The 26,007-nt window shown below is 41.4% G+C and overlaps 1 protein-coding gene across 1 annotated transcript in view; it reads right to left on the minus strand.

The window, feature by feature from the left end:
• Positions 1-10,390: 10,390 nt before the first annotated feature.
• IL1RAPL2 (interleukin 1 receptor accessory protein like 2) overlaps positions 10,391-26,007 on the minus strand; it is a 394,936-nt gene continuing 379,319 nt past the window's right edge. Inside the window, exons 9-11 of the mRNA XM_050901762.1 lie at positions 24,678-24,821; positions 20,589-20,759; positions 10,391-11,088 (exon numbers count right to left, since the gene is read on the minus strand). Of these exons, the coding sequence (XP_050757719.1) occupies positions 10,391-11,088; positions 20,589-20,759; positions 24,678-24,821 (1,013 nt within the window). The remainder of the gene's footprint in view (positions 11,089-20,588; positions 20,760-24,677; positions 24,822-26,007) is intronic.

Genomic DNA, 26,007 nt, shown 5'->3' on the forward strand with positions numbered 1-26,007 from the left:
CACAGCCTGTAGGGAAGACAGCAAAGTTAAAGAAATGTTGCTCTGTTCTGACAAAGCTTATTGTCACTGGCTCATCGCTCACACGTACACTGAATTCATCTTACTCCGTATGAAAACTGCCCAGGCTGCAGGCTAGGGTCTGATCGTGGCATTATTAGAGCCTTCACCTGGTTTCTTGGTGTTACCTAGTAAGTTCCTGAATTAACGAAGTACCATAAAATGTAATTTCTAAATGTTACAGTGAGCCTCACTGCCCCAGTGCTGCATTTCAAGCTGCCTGTAAGGAGCTTTTCCCTTCCCACAGCCAGGGAATCGTCTCGCGCAGCTCAGCGCAAAGTACGAGTTAAACATGAAATCATGAGGAAAATGGTGTAGTATCTGTGCAGGGTGGCTGATGGGTCAGCAGCGATACCCCCAGCGCACGGTAAACCTGAGGAAAAGCAGAGCGGGCTGGGGCAAGGGAGGTCAGCCCAGGGGGAGGTTTCATTCCCAGTGGTGCCAGGCAAAGCCGTACAGACATGCTGAGGCTGATGATTATCTGAGCTTGTTCTGCTCCAGCTACTTTGTGAAAACGCAGCTTCCACATCACAATTTTAAAGTACCATTTAAGAAGCTAATAACTTGCTACAAGTTAAACTGGTCCTGACTAGGTTACCTGGTGATACTTCAGACTCACTCTGACATTGTAGCTTTGCCACCAGTGCTATTCCTGTGGTTTTTGCTGGCTCAGGGGGAGTAAGTATTAGAACTCAGACACTTTGGTGAGGTTTCAGGGCCAGCAAGGCCTAGTGGACAGGCGTATTGAAACGCTGTTGCGTGTTCTGCCGAGGAAGTGACAGCACTTGAACCTCTGTGCCCTGGACACTGGCCCCAGACGGGCGTCCCCGTGCCACCCCTTGCACACTGTACCCCTGCCCTGCCGACACCAGAGAATAATTCCATCTTTGGGCTCGCTCTAGCCTCAGCCTCTTTGCCGAGTGAAGGGAAAAGGCTGCCAAAGGAGAGGTCCAGGCCTGTCCACTAGAAACCGCCCCAAGATCAGCAACTAGCGTCACAGAGAAATGACTGTCGGATGGCAGCAGCTTTGGGCAGTCAGCAGGGTGATGGGCGCTGCGTTTCCCCATTGTAAGATGGCTGCCGGCTCTCTCCCTGCAGGGCACCGTGTGAGATTAGTGTCAGCCATCTCACATGGACGCGCTGGTTTTTGCCCTTCTGCCCATTCCCGCCTCAACTTCTGTTACCGCCCTGCACAAACCACCGCACTTTCCCCCAGCTCTCTTGGGGAGAGTTCATGCTTTACAGTCTTACTGTAAAATAACAAGAATCAGGCTTCTAAAATCAGGAAGTTTCTCTAACAGGCTTCTGTGCTTTTGCTATAATCGCTCCACACGCTCCTCTGCCAATTTCTGTGACCTTATTTCTCAAAAAAAAAGAGAGAAGAAAATACTACTCCCATCATCCCTCGAGCCTCAGTAGAGCTCTCCACACACTAAAGGAGAAGCAGAGGCTGCCAGCTCTCTATCTGGAGCTCTTCTTACACGTTTGTTAATGCTCAGGGTACAATGGATGCTGAGAATTACTCTTTCGTAACGTCTGGCTGCCAAAAAGGAAAAATGATTAGCACCTCAAAGGTCACATCGCTGTATTTTGCAAGAGAAGCCCTTGTCATGGGCTGCCTCTGTTTTGCTGACTGTGGACGCGATGCTGCGATGCTCGGCTGCCCGTGGGATGTCGGGGTACTCTGCCTGTTGGGCTGTGCTGCTCCAGCTCTCCATCTTGGTGCTCATGGTGCAGTGTTGGAGATTTCCACCACTGCCCTGCAGATGCATGTCCTCTCCTCCTTCCATGGACAGCAGCGCCCAGACCTCGCAAGTGGTGCCCAGACCTTCCAAGCAGCCACCTAAGGCCTCATGTCCCACTTAATCTGTATGACTGTGACCAGCTTTATACTGCGCATAAAACACTCCCTGCTACAGGCAATGCTATTTCTATACTCTCTCCAGGGACTTCAGTATCTTAAAGACTGGTAAGAAGATGAGTTTATAAGATATAGTTAATGATTTAAGAAAGGGATTTAAAACAGATTGCTGAATTAATGACTGTTACTGTTCCTTTATGAGCCCCTTATTAGCCTGTTTCCTGGGGGCAGAGCTGTTTGGATAGGATTTACCTCTCTTTCGACCCTGCGGAGCTCAGGAATTGGGTACCATAAATAGTTTTGGAAGCCCTCCCGTGGGTCTCGGAGCAGGCTGCAGTGACCACGAGTGCTGATACCATTGCATCCAAGCAGTGCCCATGCCCTACACATCCCCACCAGCTGCTGGCACGGCCTAGGCAGGTGGTGGTGGGCTCCAGCCCCTCACGCGCTCAGCTCCTGCCCCTCTCTACCCTGAATCGTCGCTCCGTAGCACCTCTTGGATACAGTCACCCAGCCCGACTGCCTCTGCCACGTCACTGTTCTCACAGGGCACTCGTGCTTGTATTTCACAGCTGGGGGAGTCTGCCAAGGACAAGCCAGGTAGACCAAGTTCATGAATGTCCTCCTTTGTTTTGCTGTCTCAGGCTCCTCTCTTTTGTTCCACAATAAAGGGGCTGCTTTGAATTGTCTGTGCACTAAGATATACCTATACCTGCATTGGTCTAGGCATTTTGCAAGGAGAAATTGTTCAGAAGGGTAACTGAAAACTTCTGGCCCTGGATTGAAGCCTTCCTCACAGGCTGGCACTGTCATATCACAGATGCTTACTCTGCTTATGACGTTGATGGGTGTTAGCAACGAAGTTTGAACTTTGTTCAGATTTTCCCTGAGTTTGGCAGTATAAGAACCAGAGCTCTGATATGGGTTCAGGCTGGTTGTTAGGTACAAATTATCTGTCAGTCCATTTTTTCCCCCCACTATCTCCTTTTGCCAGTAATTTGCTACAGCGCAGAGATTTCCTGTCATCTCGTCAGTCTGCGTCCTTCCAAAGTCACTTCACCGCCAATGATTAGCTTCTGTCTTTTCACCTCTCTGCAGTGAGCTGCTGATCCCACAGGGAAGCGTCACAATTCGCTCTGGGAGAGCTCTCCGTGCCCCCAAAACAGCCACGGTGTGACCCACTTAGGGGACATTCAGAGGTTGTTCACACAGACTGGAACAATCTTTTTCTGTTGGTCGAGATGATGTGGCCACAGAACCAGGACAAGGCAATCCGCTGTGAATTTGCCAGTCCAGTCCAGGGAATATAATCTACTGGTCAGAGCTCCAGACTGGGACACTGTGGGCATGGCCCCAGCTCTGCCTTTGGTTTTTGGTAAGATCCTGGGCAAAATGGATCCTAACCCTGTTTTTCATTTGCTAAAGGGAGGATGAAAACATTTCCCCAGCAGAGGTAGGTGTTAGATTAATTGTTTCATGATCATAAAGCCTTTGATATCCTTTAATCAAAGAGCTGTTAAGAGTTTTAAAGGTTGTTATAATTTGTGGAATAGATGTTAATTTTCTGTGCGCAGTCTACACAGAATATGCAGTCTCTAATGTTATTTGGGGACTAAGTATTAAATGCTCCCTTTTAGGTGCTGACAGAAGTTACCTTTAAGCCACATATACACACTGATTAGAGTATATTGTACTTTAAAAGCTTCTTCACATCTCATTAGACCTTCTCTTCTTGAGTCACCTCATAAGAGGCTAATTTACATTAAGTCTAGGCCACGTCAGGGTCTGGATTTCTCATGAAAATATGTCTTGGTAGTAAAAGCAAAGCCCCTTGTGCTCTCTGCATGAGAATCACTAATTCTCTCTTCCACATCATAAATCCCAGGGCATGCTCTGAATCCCAAATAATTTGGATTTAGAAAAAATGAGGCACACAATTCTTCCTTTGACAATTTTCATTTCTACCTTGGCTTGCCTACATTTCTCCATTACAAGAGGGCACCAGAGACTTTGCAAATCCTTCTATACAGTATGAGCACAGTCTGAACTGCTGCTATATTCTCTAGGCATTGCCCAGCCAAATACTTGAGCCCACTCTGTCATGCGTGAGCACAGTGGGTACCCCGCTGCTCTCAAACGTAGCCCTGTTGGTCTACTAGCTCCAACGGTTTCAGCAGTAGCTGTTGGTGCTCTCACTCCAGCAAACCACTTTGCATGCCCATAGTGGAAACTTGCAGCCAGGAAAACATTTACCACCCACTGCTGTGTACAAAGGAATTATTTTACAGTCTTAAAAGAAATTGTGAAACTCATCTAGTATAAAATAGATTGGTTTGTCTTTGTGTTTGTCCTGAAGAGAAGAAAGCTCTTAAAACCTTGTAAAGCCAATTACGCTCTATCAAAATGAATTAGAGGAGTTGTTTATAGAATACCTACCGTGAGAATCTGGCTCAGCTTGACAAACTGTATTTTTATTATTATTATTTATTTGCTTTACTGCTTGGTCTGTAGCTGTACAATGATATTGCAATGAAGAGAAAATGCTGACACGTCATGTTCTGCTTCTATTGGCAGTGCTACTGTTTTATATTTAAATGATAAATATCCTGGCAAAGCTCAGTAACTTTTACTTTATGTTTCCTTTTTTTAGACATATTTTTATACCTCTTTGGAGCAGCCTTATCAATGTCTGAATTTCTCCAGTGGCACTGCAATGATCAAATGGCTTCTTGTGGTAAGCATTGCAAAGCTGTCCTTCCTTCACCATCACAAACACTTCATGTCGTTTCTTTAGGGAAGCAAAGTACATTTCAGAACATTGTTCTTTGTGGTTGCAAGAATGCGATGTGCCATTACTTTCCATTTTCAAATTTTGCTTTCCTCCTGTAACAAAGTATTCCAAAATCCCGTATTTTTAACATCTGCTGTGCTAACTAGTGCCAAAATGGAACTGTTTTAATCACTATTATTTATGAAATTTCAAAAGCTTAAACACTTTCAAGACCATGTAGGAACATACTTTTATGTATTTTTCACTATTTTATAAGCAAATAGACCAATATTGATTACATTAAATGAACATCATCATAATGTTCAGGTACCCGTCTTCCTCCTGACCTGCACGAGGAAGGGCCCGTTGGCTCACTGCTGCCTTGGTGCGGCTCTTCCAGCTCTGCTGCTCAGAGCAGTCATTATTTCTCACAGTCCTAACTAACTAATGTTGGTAATACAAGAACTGAGGACCAGGACTAATTGCCATGGACTTTGGATAAGATCTGACTCCTGTGTGGCCTAATTGCTTTGGAAAAACAGGCTCTGGCTGTGATTGCACTGCTCAGCAGACTGCAAGACTGAGACCCCGGGGGACGGTACTGATGCAAACTGATACAGCACCCAGCAACTACATGTTGCAAGAGCTGCAGAACTGCTGTTGGGACAGTCCTAAACAGTAATGTTTGGCACCCGCTCTCCTCCTGACTCTGGACCACACTTATTGGAAATGTACATCTGGTAGAACGGGGCAATGGCAAAAGTGAGCAGTTTGGTTTGCTGAAGTGCCAGAGCCAGAAGTTGTGCTCTCCAGCGACGGGATCCACTGCACTACAGAAACCGGTCACCTCAGCCACCTCACCAGAGATGACCTAGTAACACTTCTGGCATTACATGCGAGTTTCTAACCCACAGGACCAGCCTGACTTTTTACCTTGTGGGGAATTTCCACACGCGTAAAGAAGCAGCTTTTTTTTTTTTTTTCTGTGGAAGAAACTAAGAAAGTTTCCCATCCAACAGGAAACTGAAATTTAATTTTAAAATTGTCAAGACAAGGGTTCTGAAGCAAGTGAGCTGGCAAGAAATGATATTTTTCTGGGGAACTTTGCCCAGCATCCATTGAATAGTGGACAAACATGACACATTCATGCAAGAGCTGTCACTGTGCTATACTGAATCAGTGTTTCTGCCTGGAAAACCCTTGGACTCTGACTGCTCTCTTCTTCCTCTCCCTTCTTCACACTCTCCACTTATTGCTTAGTGTCCCAGTAACTTTGCAGCCCCAATGTGAACCTCAAAGGGTGCACAAAAGAAGAAGGGTGCACAAGAGAAGATGCACAAAATGCTCCATGGAGGTAGAGGTTTCTTGCAGATAGTATTTCTAACCAAGCCGTCCCATGGCTGCTGTCCATGGGGTAAGCTCCCAGTTGCCCAAGTGGGACACAATGAAAAAAGCCATTGTTCTCCTGTCTACATTGAGTTCCCAGGGAGATGTCACTGCCAGGCTAACAAGCATTGAAGACTTTCTCTCTTGGAACCAGGACTGTGAGACCTGACAGCTGTTCTGCCATACTACTCGCATCTATTCAGAGACTGAAATCGGAAAAGCTGCTCTGAGGCTCTCCATGAGGGCACAATTCTAAAGGCTGCTAAATGCTGTGATTTCTGGCACTGAACTACTCTTCCAGGCCCCTGCTCAGTAAAGTATTTCTCACTGAATTAAGGGGAATTTAAGTATGTGCTTATGCATTTGGATGAACAGAGAAAGCCTGTTGAATCAAAGGAACTACCGAGAGCAGAGTAGGAGCCCTTAAAAATCGTAGGGTTTTTTTCCTAGAAGTATCTGTTATTTATTCCCAAGTCCTTATCTTGTTTATAACAAAGAATGAACAAAATTCCTTTCCCAAGACTGGACAGTCCTGGAGCATATCCGCACCAAACAGGGACAAAATAAGCTTGACTTTAGGCAGATTAAATAAACAAATGCTTCTTAGTCTCTTGACTTCTTTCTCTCCCTTTTGTCTTTTTTATTCCTCTGTACACAGTAAACTTAAGGTTTTATAGCTATATCCAAAGTCTGCTGAATTTGATGGAACTCCTTCTGTTGGCTTGAATGGGTTTTGGAGCAGACCTGTAGGCAGAGTATGGCAATATCCTTATACAGGTTTCTCATCCACTGTCTAGAGAAAGGAATATTAATTATTAAAACACTTGTCCAGCACACAGCCCCCAAGAACTGTCAATATTCACTCCACTTTGTTACTTAATTTAAAATTACCCTGTTTTCTCTCTGAACTTTCTTTAGGAACATAAAATCTGTAGAGGCTGAATAGGTTTCCAATTTCTAGCTCATTTTATATACAGCCTTCAAACCATAATTGCCTCTGAAGCACGTCACACACAAAGCTAAGTATACAAACAGTAGTTTCCAAACGTTACAATAAACCATCTTTAAAATGAATGTGCCCCAAATCAGAAGCCCCATCTGGCTGCAATAAGGATGTTTGCTGCTGGTGATTTTGTCGCCGGGGAAGGCACAGCCTGACAAGCTAGGGGTGGCGAGGGCTGCACAGTCGCACAAGCGAGATGCAGCACCAAGCACTGTCAGGGTAGTGCCCCGGCCTCTTCCCCGATAAAGCCAGCTGAATAAGTACACGGCTTTGGTGAGACAGAGGAACGCAAAATGCCCTTATGCCCTTCTATTTCAGCTAAGGAAGTTCACATGAATGAGCCAGAACATGTTTGCCACCAAGGCCCTGATCCAGCTGTCACTGCCACCACGAGGGACCTCGCTGGAGGGTTGCTACGGAGGTGATCTTCACAGTGGGACAAGCTCCTGGTCTCTGTGCCACCCAAGTCCCACCGATGGATACATTTCACTGTTGGACAGTATTTTTACAGACCCTTAAGTGCTACCTATGGAAACACTTGGCCTCTAGCATGTCATACTGGTATTACATGAAACTGAGTCAACGAGAGGCCTCCTGAGCTCAGGTCCCCATCCCCGTACTAAAAGCAGAGGGGTACAGGCGGTTCCGATTCATGTATATATTATCGTAGTACTCAATACACACTTTGAAATCTTAAAGAAGATTGTGACTTGTCATCTATAACTAAAAGATATCGATACACAGACACACAATGTGCTTTTGCAAAATGACAGAAAAACTGTTCTTTTCATGTTACCTCAATGCAAACATGACTGCATTTTGCTTTTGAATAGCTACTGCTCTAAGAGACATATTATCATCAGGTAAATGAATTTGCTACCCATATTTAGTCATTGCAAATAAAAGAAGCAGACCAACCTGCATATGGGTTTTTTTTCTTTTTTTGGAGTTTGCATGCTTAATACAGAACTAGTAGGTTTAAAATCTCACTGAACATTCTATGTGAATTAACCAGATTCTAGAGTAATGTGGAAAGGAAAATAATGAAAAGTACAGCTTTTCATTTAAACATACGCAGCTCTTTTCATGCAGGGTTTTCTTTTAGGTTTTTTTCCTTTTTTTAAATTACACTTTGCATTAAAGAACATAGCCAGTGTAAACACAGTCTGTAACACTTATAAAACAGTGCAAATTTTGTAGATTTCTGGGAGGAGATTGAAATACATATATTTATAATGGAGGTAAAATCACTTTCTCAGTAGAAAAATACGTATATTAAACATCTATATGTTCGGAACTTAACTTCACAAAAGAGCAAGTTACAGTCCTATACTGTGTAATAAATTAATATCTTTTCTAGATTTCCATTTTCGGTGTGTCAAATGCATAATAATGCTGGAAAAAACAAGAGAAACTTGTATTATTTAGAACCTAATGAAAATCTTACAGATAATAACTGGTGTAAGAGGGCACAGAATAAAGAACTAGGGAAAGAAGCAATGGAAAAATACCGACCTCTATGAATTATTGCACATTTGAGATCATTCTCATGGCCTTTGGGCCAATTCTGGATACTTTTAAGTCTTAGGTCAGTGTTTGTTTCCATTTGACTGTAGGGTACAATTTAGGAACCGCTGCAAAATGTCAAGGATTTACAGAACTTGTTTGCTGATGAAACCACAGGCAGCTGAGTGCAGAGTGCTAACTTTTATTCATGCAATCAAAGAGAACAATGCTGAAAACATACTGAAATACAGGCAAGGTTGCCTGCCATAAAAATATTTTTGGGAACTTGCTCCAGCAGATCTTACTGAGACAAAATTCTCATGTCTACTGTGTTTTCATTAAAGCCATCCCCAAACCTGCAAAACTGGCTTCTGCCTTCATTATTTAGAGCTTTTTCCTTGAATACTGTAGTCTCCATGGTCTGACTCTGCAACCCTTAATCAACTGAGTATGGAAATCTCCATGAAACATACTGGTCCAAAGAAAACACAACTCGCTGAGTAGTAACGCCTGATGCTGAGTACCTGTATGACACTTCTCATCCACAAGCAGCAAGAATGCCTTCTATGAAAGATAAATGACAGTATCCTATTTGACTGATGGGATCACTCACATAAGTGAGAAATGCAAGACCTTACCAGCTGCTTAAAAATATCACTTTTCACTAGTTGCACAGAGAGCAGAAATATTCCTGCTTCAGCCATATTTGAAAGGTACATAAATTGACAGGTAGATACACAGGAGAGAACTGTCTCAGGTGATTATCACTGCAATTGAAGTCAGACTACTAGTAAACCTGAATAATTTAGCACTTCTTCTCTGAATATTGCTGTAGTAATTATTTTCTATTGCTGATGTTCTCACAAAAAGGTTAATTTCAAATTGTAACTACTGATTTTGGAAAAAAAATCCTATGTAAAATTACATTGCCTTTACTACAAATCTTAAAAGAGCTCAAGAGATCTTAAGAAATTTCAGATTAATGAATTGACTGACAGATAAATTTATACTTAAACTGTTTAAAAAAAGTCATTAAAAATCTGCAAAAAATTGTGAAATAATCTATACTCGACAGAAAAATTGTTTAAAATCCTCCTAAACATCTTCTGATATTCTAGTAAGTTGTTTAATAAAACCACATTGCTAACCTTTGACTAGGAATACAACATGCCTCAAGAATAAAATGAAGAGATGCTGATGTGAGCATGTGATTTATTCTGCAGTAACTGTTACTATGCACTTTATTGATAAAGCTTCATCTGCATTGTTTCAGCTGGTCATCTTCTAAAATGTATTTGCAAGACAATGTTACCGGGAAGGTTTTCTCCTCCTTCCTTTTGAGAATGATTCACCCCTTGTGGTCTGTGCAGGAGATAATCATTTTTGTAGCATGATTAGAATTTCAAACTGTACTGAAGTCTATATGAAAAACCCAACAACTTCCATGTATTTCAAATACTATTACTTAAATATGTATGGATGTTGGAGATCATATACAGTGACCTTTTATCCATCCCAGATTGTAAACCTACTGTAAAATGATGGGATGTGTTTTTTCTATCTCCCCTCCGTTTTAAAGAAGCAATAAAACTGTACATTAAAAGACAGGAAGGACATTACTGAGTTACAAAAGAATGCCCCCTTTGTCAATAATTTGTAAATGTAAACAAAAAAGTTCAAGTAGAAAAGCAAACAAGTGTGCCGCTGCTTCGAATATGTTTTCTCACCCCATGGGGTTAGGGCAAAGTTCTTTAAAAACGTGTCTTCATGGCGGTCATGAAGCATCTCAAAAGAGTCCTGATCTTCACTACCAAATATCACTGGTGAAGCTAAGCTCCTTTGCTGATAAAGGTAGCAATGGGTTGTTCCTGTGAAACTCTTGCGGATCCTTCATGGTATTGTTAAGAGGTAGCTGTCCGTTTAGTAGTGTCAAAGGTATGTTACAGTATGTGTGATGGTTGCTTATGGAAGCTATGGGCAATGTTGCTGCTGATACATCATATTCATATCCTCTGCAATAATGTCTCATTTGCACAGAGTCTGCTTGATGGTAATCAGTTAAATCAGCCCGTGATTCTACCAACGTGGCAGAAGTGCCTGTGACGGCAAGAGAGGGTACAGTCTGGAGGTCTCCAAAAAGGCCCTGCTCTGCAGAATCCAGGACCTGATGCCGAGACACCACCTCCTTTTTCTTCCCTGGCATTTCAAAGACTAGGCGCTTCCAAAACTTAGAATTCAGTTTGCTGCTTTTTGGTCCTTTCCACTTGACCACTGAGAGAAGTTTGATGGTGTGCTTTAAAGATTCCACTTCGTGATAATTCACTTTCCCTTTTAATTCAGTACACTCAATCAAAATAACTTTGATTTCTCCACTGACTAGCATGTTATGGAGTCTGTTTTCCATCTCAAAAATACTCCATCCTCTCCTGAGAACATAGTCTGGAGTTAACACGATAATGAGTCTTCTGCTTTGTTCAACACATCTTGTGAGATCTTCAATGTAGGCTACAAATTATAGAAAGAGAGAAAGAGTAAAGAATAAAGAAGTCTATTGTATCAAAACATCAGGCTTGCAATCAAGTATAACAAAATCCTACAGCTTACTAATCCACACCATTCAAGACAAGGGGCATTTCACAATATACACCGACAAAAATAGGATTGTGTATCACAACATATTTCTATTTATGGAGTACATGTAGAAAACTCCTTAAAAATACCCTCCATCCTTTACTGTTTTTCCCTGTTCATCTCAACAGAATGACATTTACATAATATCCTCACTGTTTAGATGCATTAGTGACTAAAAATACACAGTTCACTTACTGAAAAAATATAGATCAAGATCAATGTAATGTTTGTGTAAATTTAATATTAACACTGATTATGATTAACATCACATTGAGGGAAGCACACTCTGGGAAGCAGTTCTTGTGTTTCAGATGCAAGGACATGAGGGTGCTGCAGGGTGTATGAACTGTAACTTGCAAGAGCTCAAAAAAAAATCAACCCTCATCACATGCAGAACTTGTGCTATTTCATAGAAGCATCATAGTAGCTCTCTCTTCTTTAGGTATCGACCACAAAAGCGCAATAACATTCTTTGTGGCCCAGTGGTCTGTTTTAGTATCACAAACTTGTGCTTCTATGTACCCCAAGGTATCAACAGAAAATTCACAAGTGACAAGAACAAATGGAAAATTTAAACGTATTGGAGGTATTTATTTGTTGAGACATCAGTGACAAAGAAAATAGTATTCTTCTTTTATTCATGCGTGCCAAGTAGTTGCAAACGATCAGTGTAAGCAGAAATGCCAGCCCCATCATTAGCTCCATGATGTCAGCTTACTGAACTACAAAGTACTCTTGAAGTTGGACTTGGATCCCTGAGTTTCACTTGTCCCAGGGATGGCAGGGAAGAGAAGCCAATTACACTGGTCTGACATGGAACAGGATGGGAAAGACATCTACTTACAGACCTGATCCAAAACCCATTCAAATGAACAGACTTCAACAAATTTCAATGGATTTTGGGTCAAGACCAGAAAAATGAAATCACTTGAAAAAAAACCACTAAGGTCAGAAAAGTGTTCATTGGTTGCATAGCATTATGATGGCAAGCTTAGGGACAGGATATAATTTTTTTTTTTTTTTAAACTACATGAACCTCTTGACCATGCTACTCAGAATGTGCTGCCTGACAAAAGAGGAGAAGCATGTGTTATAAATGAAGACTTGGACACAAGAGCTGCACAGAACAGATCTTTACTCAGCACAGGGCAGGGCCACTCTTACACACACTGCCCTCTAGCAGGAACAACAATTACAAATAACATCATTAATCAACATCTGTTACTGCAAGACTCATTTTTATAGCCCCAGGCACCATACGACAGCATGCTTATTCACACCACTTCCAGTAAAGTAAATAGCTACAAAATAGGCCAACAGGAACATTCTAAAATAGCTTATTTTCATGAGACTGAAGGCATAGTTAGCATCAAATCTGCCTTTACCAATGTTTTATTTCACCACTTAGCAGCAAGAAGAATTTCTTTCACAAATGGAAAAAAGAGGCAATTGCAAACATCCCACAGACACACAAAAATTTAAGACATACACATACATTACAAATGTCTATGCAACAATCCTGACTTTTAGTTAATGTTTTATGACTCTTTAATCATGCAGCATTTACAGTTTGTCTTTTTTTCTTAAAATATTTTATGAGGAAAACCCCCACATTGCTCTGTGTAAAATAGTTACTCATTAATGAAAAAAATTCAACATTAAAATCCATGGGAGAGGCAGCAGAGAGGGGAGAGAATCAGCAACAATGAGAAAATGATAAGCAGAACTGGTGAAACAAAACTTAAGGAAAGGTAGAAATGTTCAATACAATGGAAAGAGATTATCCCAATGTATCAACAGCTCAGACTCTTCATTTTCTTCCTTTCTTTCTGCTCCCAAAAAGAAAGAATTTAGGTGGGAAGCTTCATCATTAGAGGTTGAATCTGCAAGATACAGTAAAACAACAAACTATCATGCATCTTTCCCGAGACATATTCATCCCTCCTTCAAACAACTCAGAACACTGCTATGTACAAGACAATTCTCTGCAGGACACAATACCGGGCAGTACCACATATCCAGGTTAGTGCTAAGCACAGCCATGTATATCCTATATGCATCCAATTAAAAAAAAAAAACACAAACCAACAAAACAAACAAAAAATGACTCCACTTTCATCTCTTCAAATATCCAGCGGCAATAATTTCAATAGCAACAACCCAGCAATAATCCATTATACCATCTCAATCAAAAACTCACCAGACTTTGCTTTAGTCAGACAGGGAATGAGGTGGGAAGAAGACAGGAAAAATTCCCTGTTTTCTCAGATGGATACTTCTCCCCTCTGTGCCTCTCCCATACTTTGGCACGCCCACCTTACTTACTGGATATTGCAACAAGTTAGAGCTCTTTCTACAGATGACTAACAGACACCTGCACAGATGACCACCAGGTGCTCCTTCAAATTTTAAGTTTGCAGCTGGTTCACTGATAGACATGGCCAATGTACAGGGGGCCTGCTGGTGCACTCAGGATGAAATACACTGTATTATAGGAAACTGGAAACCCAAATGAAAAGGCAAACGCATTTTCCAGCCAGCTGGTCCAGAAGTACTTAGTACTCCCAATAACTTCAGCTTGGGACTACTAGTAAAGGTAGGTGACAAGTTCCCTGGAGCACGTGGTTCCACTGGGTGCACTCTACAATACGTCCCAACGCACACAACCTAAACATTTCTGCGAGGAAAAGCATGGGGGTACAGATTCCTGCCTGTGGAAATTCAAGCTTTATTCTTTCCAGTAGCACCAGACTGACAGCATAAAGCTGTGAGTTGCTAAATCACCTACTCTCCTTTCACTTCAGAATTTGAGACTGCTCAAAATACCACAGGTTCAGTTGTCTGTCTTAAGTGTTCAGTCCATCAGAAGGAATTAAATTCAAGCAATCTATATTGCAATATAGGATGAAGAAAGGGTTTTTTTTTCAACTTTCCAGTGAGCTAAGAAGTAATTGTCAAGCAATGGCTCTGTTTCAAGAAAAAAAACTGAGCAGGGATTTCAGGAATGACATCACCAACTAGGATCAACTGTAAGATTCCAGACCAACCTATTTCCATCAGATAAATATAATTTTGCTGAAACTTCACTTTCGCTGCAGGAGGTGTCAACTTCAATGACATTTCATTGTGAGGGGAGAAAAAAAATCATCTTGACAAAATCAGTACGGAATTATTCATTTTTAATTCCCAAAGATTGTATTTTATCATAAACTAGAATGTAAAAATAAAATGTCAGCATTAGAATTTACCCACTTGGTTTTATTGAAAGAGAACATTTTAAATTTTGACCGTTTTTCCCCCCCTTGAAACACCATTTTGCAATATGGCACAAAAACTGTTTTCAAAATGTTAGCATTTCCCACAGGTCAAAAAAATTAGAATTATGAGTAGCTCTATCAGTAACTTACTTGCATCATGTCCAATGCAATACCCAAGGAGGTACGGACAGCAAGAACTTTTAGACCCATAAACAAACATATTTTTTGCATATTTGCCCTTTAGTAATGAAGACAGATCACCTGACAGCAAATATGTGCCCACCAAACACTGTCAACATGTAACAATGCTGAACTGTAGTTTGAAGCACTGAAGAAGAGAAGTCCAAGACATGCATCCCATTTGCAATTAAATCATGCATAACTGCCTATTGAATCTTGAATGAGCTACACTAACCACAGGCTGGAAGGAAACCCAGACAACCTAATATGCAAGCAGACTAAGAGCAAGGAAATTAATGAACACCACGGACACAGAGTTGCTTACACAAAGAAATGACTGACTAACCAGATTCAGATGATTTGCAGAAGCAGTTGAGGGAGAGGGAAAGAACACCAGAAATCATATAAAGTCCTAGGGATATTTTTGGGAAGCATGGTCTGCAGCACCACAAGAACCAAACAGTATCTACCATCAACCCCATACTGGCTGGTTCCTGGCACTCGGAAAATAACCAGCCCTTCTGCGTTTGGCAATGTGACTATCACTTGAGAAAGTTATTTATAGAAGAATAATTCAGTACTGGTTTCCTAACGGAATAGTTCCCAAACTCTAACTCTGATTACTTTATTATAACAAAAACGATTGCATGTCTTGCTTTTCCTATTTATTAAATATCTGTTGCTTCTGTTAGACCAGACCAGAGCAGCTAGAACTGCTGAAACACAGAGCGGAGTGATGGCCCCTCCCCAGAGAGAGCCCGATCCCAGTATAAGCTAAGGGACAGCTGATGAGTTCAACATAAAGAAACAAATAATGCAGATCAGCATGACACACTGCCCTCTCAGCATACCACTCCCTTAGCCGTTGTCAGACTTTCTGTATTTGACATGGCAAATGAAGGAAGGTTTAAGGAGAAGGAAAAGATGGTGGCTCTGGGGATGTCTCCTTGCTGACTGAAGCGCCTGAAGTGGGTCGCTTTGGTGAAATTGTTTTGGCGATAGATGTTGGAATCAAAATTCTGGATATTTAGAATCAAAGATTCATAGACTCATACAGGTTAGAAGGGGGCTCTGGAGGTCTCCAGGTCAATACCCTGTCCAAAGCAGGGCCAGCTAAGATTCCTCAGGGCCTTGTCCAGTACAGTTTTGAAGACCTCCAAGGTTGGAGGTTTCTTCTCAGTGCCTCTGGGTTCTGTTCCAGTATCTGACCGCCCTCATGGTGAGGAAAATTTTCCAAATGTTTAAATGGAATTTTCAGTGTTGCAACTTGTACCTGTGGCCTCTTGTTCAACAACTGTGCACCTCTGAGAAGAGTCTGTCTCCACCTTTGTGCTTTCTACTGGAAAGACAACAATAAGATTCCTCCTTGGCTTTGCCTTTGTTGGCCTTTCCTTCAAGAAATACAGTTCTTTTGGGCTCTCCTCTTATACTGTGTGCTCCAGCTCCCTGACCACCTTGGTGGCCTTCAGTGGGCTGTTAGAGGGCAGCCAGCCTTTCTGGCTTTTGTTCACATTTCTTCCACTTTCAACTGTCATTCCTCTGTATCCCTGCTACCCCTGCCCATGTCTGGCATTAAGTGTAAGATTCATAGAGCAGACAACCAGGGACTTCTGAAAGGAGTTTGTGGAGCTGGGTACTCTATTCCCATTCCACATAAATGGTGTCCCATGCCTAATTAAGGCTCCTTGGGAACCCCAGGCACACAGTCTAACTGGGTTTTCTTCATCCAGGAACCCAGAAAGTTGGAATTCACCAGGCAAAAACCACACGGATGGGCAGACAAAACTACAAAGTGCCAGAACTGCAATATTGACTGTTGGGTACTTATCATCACATGCCTTAGGCGCTCTCCTGTTGTGCTGCAACCTCTCATTTTTCAGGTAAAAGCAAAGATTTTTATTCCATCACTGTTGTTCTTTTCAGTGCCTGATCTCTATACCCTGGGCTGAGCTGGAGTGAATTGTTCGTGTTTTTTCAGTCCTGTCAAGATCAAATGCACATATGCTTAGAGAGCAACTAGATGGTGCTCTAATAGATTTGTATTGCTGGTATTAAAAATCCAGCTTGACAGTTTTGACCTCTTCAGTTTCAGGGTTTAAAATAATTTGCAGAAACCATGTGAGAAAAATATCTTCCTCTGATGTAGTCCCATTTTTAGTAGAGTCAAGTGCAAATAGATTTTTCTCTCTGTAGACACATCATCCTTGGCAAGACAGAAAATGGCTCAGGTAAAAACATAACTATTCCTATTTTTCCCTGTCAACTCTTCAGTCTCCTCAGGTCTCCTAACACTGAATTAAAAAACTCACAGGGCTTGAGAGTGCTTGCTGTGGGAAAGGGTTTGTTAAAAAAACCCTGAAAACTAATAGGGTGGAAAAAATGATAACTGCTAAGAAACTTTAGTAACAACTGCAACTGTCTCTTAGGGCTCTCAGTCCCCTTACACAGGCTAACATGTTCAATTATGCCTTAGTTACCTAGGCAGAAAGGTGTATGTGCTGTCAGCTTTGACAGAATGAAGAACACTCACTCTGTTAAGACCAAAGAATATTCTTTAAGAAATAATAGCTGCTATAGTACTTCCTGTAGCATGCAACTCAAATAAATCCTGGGTTACAAACTTGGTCTTGCTGCTTACACAGCACACTGCATGTCATGTGCCCTTGCCGTGTCGCCCCTCTCATCTTTCAGCCTGCGTGGCCATGTGGGCTTCTGCATGAGCGAGAGCAGAGAAGCGGTGGCTGCTTGAGCCTCTTTTCCACCTCGCCAGTTCGGGGAGCTGGGTCCATCTGGGGAGCTCTCAGGCAGCACCAAGAGTCATCGCAAAGGTCCTTGCTGGCCACCATGTGGTGGGCATCGCTGAGGCCCTTGGCATCCTTCACGGTGGTTCTCCAACTAGGACAAAATGCTCCACTGGGCTAACATTTGTATCCGGGCAGGGCACTGAAGCCAACACCTACTGCAAAACATGACTCAGCCCCATCATCTGAACTCTGGATGCCAGGGATCTGCTTCCCAATGGTGAAGAGGTGGCCTCAGTCCCCACAGCCATCACCTCTGTCCTCCTAGAGACAGCAACAGTTACTCCATGGGCATCCCTGAAACAGACAGTCCTCAGCGCAGAGCTGAAATGCAGAGCTCAGATATGCAGTGTGAAGGAGCTCGCTGCTGGGTGTGTGCATCCCAGCTAAGGCACATCTGGCTGTAATCTCTCCCTCGGCTGCACAGGGACATGCAGAGCCTATCATAGCTTTTCCCCAGAGGTTAGAGATGAACCAGTTGGACAAAAACATAATCAAACTTGTCCTGGAATTTTTCTGAAGTCAGCTTTTTAGTTTGTTCAGAGAAGTGTGCAAGAAAGTTAATGAAATACTATTTAACAAATCTATTTTTTGCTTGCTCTCAAATCCAAGTAGTAGCTGTATGTATTGCTTCATGCCAGGAAGGAAGCGCAATAATGCACACCCTCCTGTGGCAGCACCTTAAAATTGCAGAGATTATATGAAACAACCAGTCTTACAAAACACACCTTATTTCCCGTACTAGTGGAATGGCACACATTTAAGTACACATTTAAGTACACAAGATATAGAAGGAAACACATCAGAATGGAGAGTGGGAAAGCATTACATTACACTGAAAGTAATTTACACCAAAAGACGAGGAAATGCAGTACATGTGAGAAGAGATATTTCCTAAAAGAAAAAAGATAACTGTGATCAACCCCCCACTTTTCTAGAGAAATCTACCCTGAAGAGCTATATAATTTTGTCATATCTGCGATGTTTTGAGACAGTCACTCTAAAATTTGTTATGTTTACCTCTGAAGTTTCTAGCAGGTCCATACCACATCACACTGCCTTCTCTCTTCACTAAGCACTGCAAGTCCTTGTAAGACTGGTGAGCATTAGGCAGTACACAGCCACATTCCACTTCTCCAGAGCGCACCGAGAGCTTACAAATAAAGGAGTCTGAGTCTTCCCTCCTTCCCCATCACCTCTCCCTCCCTCTTGCCCCCTCAAAATAAAGTACCTTCCCCCATATCTTTTTCAAAGCTACAGCATACAAATCACACTCATTTCAGTTCCACATTTTATTCTGCATTGTCATTATGTCTGATCAAGCGTTCTTGAAGCTCCATGTGTTAGAATCAGGCCCTTTCATAATACTGAAGAAGTGAGTTTGAGAGGAAAAAGAGGTATTAAATCTGTGAATGTTCATAAATGAGAACTGACATTTTCAGGTACCCTACATTTTCAGGAGAGGTTTAATGAATACCCAAAGTGATGACAAGTATTTGCTGAGTGTCTGACTGACAAAAACAGACAAAAATAAAATACCATGCTGGCTGGTACAGCAATTGGAAAGAAGAGTCTCATTTCAGATTAATCTGTGCTTCAGTAAAGTTATCATTGAAGGGCTAGCTTTAAACTCTTTAATTCACTTGTGTAATTGCTATGTATAACTCTGCTATATTGTTGGATATGAAACAACTATTTACAACAGTTCTGTGATTTTTAACACAAAAAGATGTATTTTCTCTTAATAATATCTAAAAATTCAGTACTACTTGCTTGTACTGTCAGAAATAAGAAGGCTATGAGCCAAGTCCCCTTTCTGGAATATGTCACTAAGGGAGTAAAACTCACACCTTGCAGGGGCAGGGCAAAAGGAATAAAGGAAGCAGCTCTAACCTAGAAGCTGCAAATGCACATGATAAATCCAAGCCACTACAGGGGACTTTGCATGGTCTCTGACTAGGCTCTGACTCCTCTTTCCCAGTGGTACAGGCTTCAGAGCTCTGTATCCAGCTCCCTCAAATGTCAGAAAAGAAGTAGGCTCCAACTTCTGGGGCAGGCACTGGGGTTTGGCAGCAGTTTCAAGTCTTTTGGCAGGCAGGTTGCTAAGGCAGCCATGTTCTAGCTGTTTCATGTTTGGGGACATCTGCTCCAGCACAGCCATTGCTTCGTTTTCTTGTTCATATTTGCTCTACAGTAGCATATACAGAGAGAAGTTCATATTCTTTTCTAATATTTTCATGGAAGTGATTTGCAGACAGAATTTGTAAAAAAAGCTTATTTTTCACAAGGGTAGCATTTCAAATGAATGTGATATTAAAGCAAACATACTGTGCATTAAAAATTCATCAACATGATTCATGGTCTTTTTTGACTTGTCCAAAAATGAATCTGGAAGAAGAGATGCCATAACTACAGCTAGGAAGGCATTAACTGTTGGTACAGACATCCAAAGGTGCTGCTGAATCTTCAGACATGGCAGCAAAACTGATTTGAAATGGACAACTGTATTTCACCGTCAGCATGGAAAACAGCATCGGATCCCTGGGCTGTACATGGTCCTCTGAAGAATTAGTATTACTTACACAATACCCATACTGCTCAGAAATGCAACATCTGGTCAAAACTCTAATGAAAAAATTGCACCTATACCATTAACTGGGAAACCATTGTAGCTATTTATGAGACTTTAAAGTTAGGAAAAAAACCAAAAGACAATGGGAAAGATGACTTTTACTTGTAAAGCTGCTGTAGACAAACAAATAATTACTGGAAAAAAATAATAATCCCATTTTCAATGATAAAACAGAGACTACAAAATCTTTTTTGGAAGTTTCCTGCTTAGCTACCTGTGTCTGATGTAGAGATTTTGGACTACAGTATTGCTTGCAGTGCTGCAGTCTTCCCTGTAGGAAGGTCCAGCTCCTGCCTCCACTGAAATCAATGGCAGTTCCCTCTGATTTTAGCAGTGCAGGAACAAGCTCTAACCTAGAGCTCAAATTTGCAGTACTGACGAAACTTTTCCAATCCTCACAACCACTTCACAAAGAGAGGTTTCCCATATCTAGTACTTATTGCACAGTCCAGGCCTTCATGACACATCAGAGAGAATTAAAACTGAGAGGTCAGAAATACTTACTTCCACTAGGGATCAGGTCCCTATCCGGAATGAAGAGCTTATATCCATAGTGCTTTTCAAGAACATCTGGCAGAATTTCAAGTGCAAACTGCTCCTCTTCATTATTATCACAATCTAACGCATCAGGATCCACTTTGGTGTATGAAAGATACGCATCATATTCCTTGTTGTCTGTAAGAAAAAAAAAATCATGTTCAGCCTGCTGTTTGCAAGAGCACTATAAAGAATACACGAAATTACTAGGAAATCGTATTATTCCTTGAAACGTTCAAGCATTTCCCAACAAAATTAGGACTTTTCACAGGAACATATAATCTAGCTTCCACAGAGAAATTTTTCAGATCCAGACAAAGGATATCCTTTCAGTTTTCTTCTGCATTTCAAGCTAGATAGTAACTCTGCTTCATGTGGTCAGTGTACACATTTCACATCTGAAATGATCGTGGGCAAAATTTTGATACAAATACTAAAGCTGGAACTTTTTATTTTAATCCTTTACATATTGCTAATGGAAATCTTTGAACTCCTATGCCTCAAGAGTGCTATGATTATGTGAAAGTTTTGAGCTTGGAAAAGTTTTTAAGCCTGGAAAGTTTGGAAAGTTTTGAGCAACGAAAACTTCCTTGCACAAGTAACTGTGAGAAAATACATGACTTAACTCAAATGAATACTGATTATGCAGAAAACAATGACAAATACAAACAGTCCAAAACATTTTTTCAGAAAATCTTGTAGTTTTTAAAACCAATATCACAATTTGAGAGGTCACTTGATCCAGGACATTTTAAATACTTGCAGCTCACAGTATGAGAGAGGGAAATAACTCCAAGAGCAAATGGGGCGCAGGGGGAGACTTGCCCCTCTGTTCTGCCTGCAGCTCAGGGGTGGAGGTAAAGCCTCATCGAAAGGTGCAGGCAGGCAGCAGGTGACAGAAGGGATCCAGGCAACGCCACATGAGGACAGCGGGGCTGCAACACAGTGATGGGGCTAGAAAGGGCAACACACCTCCTCCTCCTGCACAGCACTCGGGCTTGTCTCCAGCTCTCTGCATCTGAAACACAGAGCTAAGAGCTGGCGACTGTGCCAGGAGCAGAAGTGGCACCACTACTGAGCTTGGGATCCATGCTGGGATCAGACTGTCTTAGTGACATTTCTCTTTGCTATGCCACTGCAGTAATGGAAAATAGTATATTGAAAAAGTCAACCTTCAGCAATTCAGTCTCCAGGGAACAGCACAGCTGACATTATTTACAGAAAATGAAAAATCAAATAGTTAATGTTGTGAGGACAAAACTGCATGAATGGAGGATTGCTGAGTACCAATTATCTGTAAAGAATAGTGCACATGAAATAATTAAAGCAGTTAAAAATCATCAATATATTCTGGTAAAAGAAATAAAAGCTAATCATAATACAATACATTCCTTGATGACCTTGAAACGATGGTTACTTTCTTATAATTCTTGACACAAAGCCAGACCCATGAGGGTCAGAGCTACAGAGAAAGCATGTGAATAATTATACGTTTGTAAAAGGCAATTTGCCTAGTGTCACCATAGCTGTATGGGAGGATGTCCACCTGGCTTGCTGATATTTCTCTGAAATCAACAGCATACAAAAATAGTAGTTACTGATGGAAAGATGACAGAAGAACAAACAACAAAGAAATAACGGCCAGTCAGCTTTGGAGGCCTGTCCAAAACCTGCTATCCTGTCCGTAATGAAGCCTGCCAAAACCCTTTAAGAGAAGCCAGCCACCAAGTGATCTGGGAGGCAAACACGCCTGCAAACATTTGAGAGCTCTGCAAAGGCAGCAAAGCAAACCCCAGAGCACTGACATGCCTGGTTATGAAGCAGCGTGAAAGCCGCACACGGATTGTGTGCAAGCAGTCCCTGAGCTTCCTGCCCCTTCCAGCTGCCTGGGTACAACTGCCCTCTCCAGTCACCTCTATTCACAATACAAGTAAGCGAGATGTAGACAGAACCAGATCCCCCGGGCTCCTGTGAGTTCGTACACTTGTGTTACATCTCTACGGTCTCGACTCCCTCTTCTCAAGCTTCACATACACAGGACATAGCAGAAGGACCTATTCATGCTTGCCCACCACTTGCTCTGTGTGCTTTAGATGCAGCACTGTTGGACCCATTTTCTAAATGGCTTCCCTTAATCCTCAGTATCATCTTCTGTAAAAACAATGCTACGTGCAACACAGGAAGTGAATGCATCCAACATTGCTTACATAGGATATTTTTAGAAATAGGAATAAAGCAAATGTGTTGAGTTCCAAATGTTCTATTTTAAAGAAATACATGTATAAATGGAAAATGACCCTGCAATTGCATCTATACAGCTGACTGCTCATGGGAGCTCTGTATGTTTCCACTGTAGCCTACATAAGTAGAAACATCCCCATATATGCTTTGACTTCAGCAACACTCTGCCTCCATCTTTCATTCTGCAGGATCAGAATGAGACACAAAGCCGCAATAGTTCTAAAATCACGCACTGGAAAAATAAAAGGTTGTTTTCAGAATTAGTATGCACACAAAATCACCTATGTACTCATGGGGCTTCCTCTCAACAACTAGAAAATAATATCGTTTCATAAATCAAAAAGTGATTGAACCAAGGAAGTTACATGAATAAAAATGCAGCCGCTTCACACTGAAAACACGAGATAAATGAATCAAAGCAATCTGGAGGAAGTTACCACTTTGGGTCACTTTTTGTTGGTGTGAATCAGAGATGTTATGTTCGTATAATCCCAAGGTGTTAGAGGTAAATTACTTCCAAACCCACATAATCTCACCCTTCACTTTCTCCTAGGTATCAGTATAAATATTATGCAGTGTTGTATAGTATGAAAAAAGCATCATTTTAGGTTTTCCCACTCACACATGAAGATCGAGAAAGAGGAAGTTTCCTGACCTCTATTCCTGCTATTTATCATTCCATATTCTGAAATCCCCTGGATGTCATTCCTCTTGTTCTCCAAAACTCCTATGGATTTCATTGTAGCGAAACATTTTCACACCGTATCTACCCAGTGTTAAACAGAAACGTTTATTATTTTGATAACAGTAATGCTAACTGCAGAAAGTAACATATCTGTGCAACTGCACGTTGTTTTGGCACAAGAGGGGAAATGTGTTCCCTGCTCTTTTTTCAAATACATTATTGTTTCTAGATATACCATTCCAGACTGCCTACATGACTCATAAGTGTTGCAGTGGGCTATGAAAAGCACCTGTACTTAGATACCGTACTTCAGATCTTTAGCAGATACTAGTTATATGCATATTAATAACATATTAACTATGCTATAATAGAAGTGTTAAGAATATAATAATAGGATTTAAAGCACTTGGATTTAGTTTACCAGGGCTTACTCCAGCTTCATAGGAGCAGGAATGTTCTATATTCAGGAGAATTAAAGCTTCAATTTAAAAATAAATGTTTAGCTTTAGGCACCAAACAGAATATACGCTAGTGAGAGGTAAGGCGGGGAAAGAACACTGAAAAACAGCCTAGTTTATTCCTAAACATACTCTCCAGGCAAGCTGTACATTTCCACTAAGTTGTTTACAGTCTCCCAATTAACTGAGGTAACTAGTTAGCCTCAATAACAATTGTCTCTCACTAGTTACTGGAGTTAGTTGGCAGCCTGAAGACAATTCAATGGAAATGTTTAATGAAAAATACCTGGTGAAAGGGCTGCCCACATACAGTACGGATCTCAGGAAAAGTGCTCCTGGGCATATGTGGCACTGGGACACATGAACGTGAAGAGTTCTCCTGAGGAATCAGTTCACAAATGACATTCAAGCCTCTATAACAGACTCATGAACAATTCTTCTGACTCCCATTTGCTTATGGCATGGCCCAGTGACATTTCAGTGAAAAGACCCATTGATTTCAGGGGGCTTTGGGAGAAAGTCTTAGGGCTTTACACTGGTGGGTGCTTAGTAGTTTGAACTTAAAATGGCAGCAGGTATTTTTGGGGATTCATTTCAATCTAGAAGTTTCATCACTTTGGGTCTCTGAAATATTTCCATTGCATATATTGAGTTTCCTGAGCAACTGCTTACCGTCAGCTGCTTCATCTCCTCCAAAGTTCTGTCTGTAGAACAGCATTAACTCTATGTTGTAGCACTTATAGATGGTCACGAGCAAAATAAGCAGAAGAAGGATGGCTCCCAGTCCTCCAGCAAGCTCTATTTTGTAGATCAAATCTAAAATTAGCAAGGAAAGACAAAAACGTTATGATCTTTCCGAGCTTTATTTGCTCTAATCCACTGTACAATTCCACATAAAATTGTGCAGCTTCCAATTATAACCACTGTAACATTAAGGATGCCTAATTTTTTTGTTCATTACCTACTACTTAACTTTACCCATTTACTCCATCTACTGCCCATCTAAAATCACCATCCAGAATGCATTTGAGGCTATAATCATAATTCTTCTACAAGAGAATTATGTAGTGATTTTACACAGAGGATTAATCAACTTTTAATGAGCTTGTACAGTTTGAAACTTCTGTATTGGCAGAGTGCATCAAATGCTGTATGCAGCATGTGAGAATAGATATTCTAGACATATTGTACCCCACTGGGAGGCTCTAGTCCTCCCAAAATTATTAAACTTTGGTTTTATATTTGTGAAGCCAGTGGATGAGCTGATGTGAGCTGCCAAGCCAGGACTTCAGCTGAACCACTGGAGAATGATCCAGAATGCCCAAGTTAATGTGAGAAGCCAGGAGCACACATCAGGCTGCTAAGAGCCACTTTGTTTCAGTTGTGACGGCTACTAACGGAGTTCTCACATGTTTGTTTAGTACACATTATACTTTAATGGGAACTAGTGCTAGTTAAAATTTCCTAGTGGGATGCTTTTGTTAGGAAACATCACAAGCAGTCTGCCTCAGAGAACTTCACAAATTCATTCAGATGCAATTATCCATCTTTTACAGCTGGGGAAACAGAGGCATAGAAAAGTGAAGCAACATGTTCAAGGTCATTCAGCAAACCAATGCCAGAACGGGATAAAAAATCCTCGAATACCAGTCCAGTGCTCTATCTGATGTAAGATACTAACTTTAACAGTATTGCTCTTTAGCCTGAAATGTCCTCTGAACACAATGTTGCTCATAACACCACTTGGCATGTTACTTAGCCATAAAAGACAAAAGATGACAATTTGACAATAGCTACCTCTAACAGCCTATGTTAGTTTAGATAACATGTCATGAAGATGTTTGCTGCAATGTGAAGGTGTAAAAACTGTAACACAGGCAAGACAAAGTTTTTGTGATCTTTACAATTCTAAAACTTAGGTCAGAAAAAATTACTGGTATGTCACTTGTGTCATTTTCAAGACAAAAAGCAAATTAGTTGTGTATCTTTTGGGGTTATTCTT

The sequence above is a fragment of the Gymnogyps californianus genome, chromosome 9 (assembly GCF_018139145.2).
Source record: "Gymnogyps californianus isolate 813 chromosome 9, ASM1813914v2, whole genome shotgun sequence".
NCBI lineage: Eukaryota > Metazoa > Chordata > Aves > Accipitriformes > Cathartidae > Gymnogyps > Gymnogyps californianus.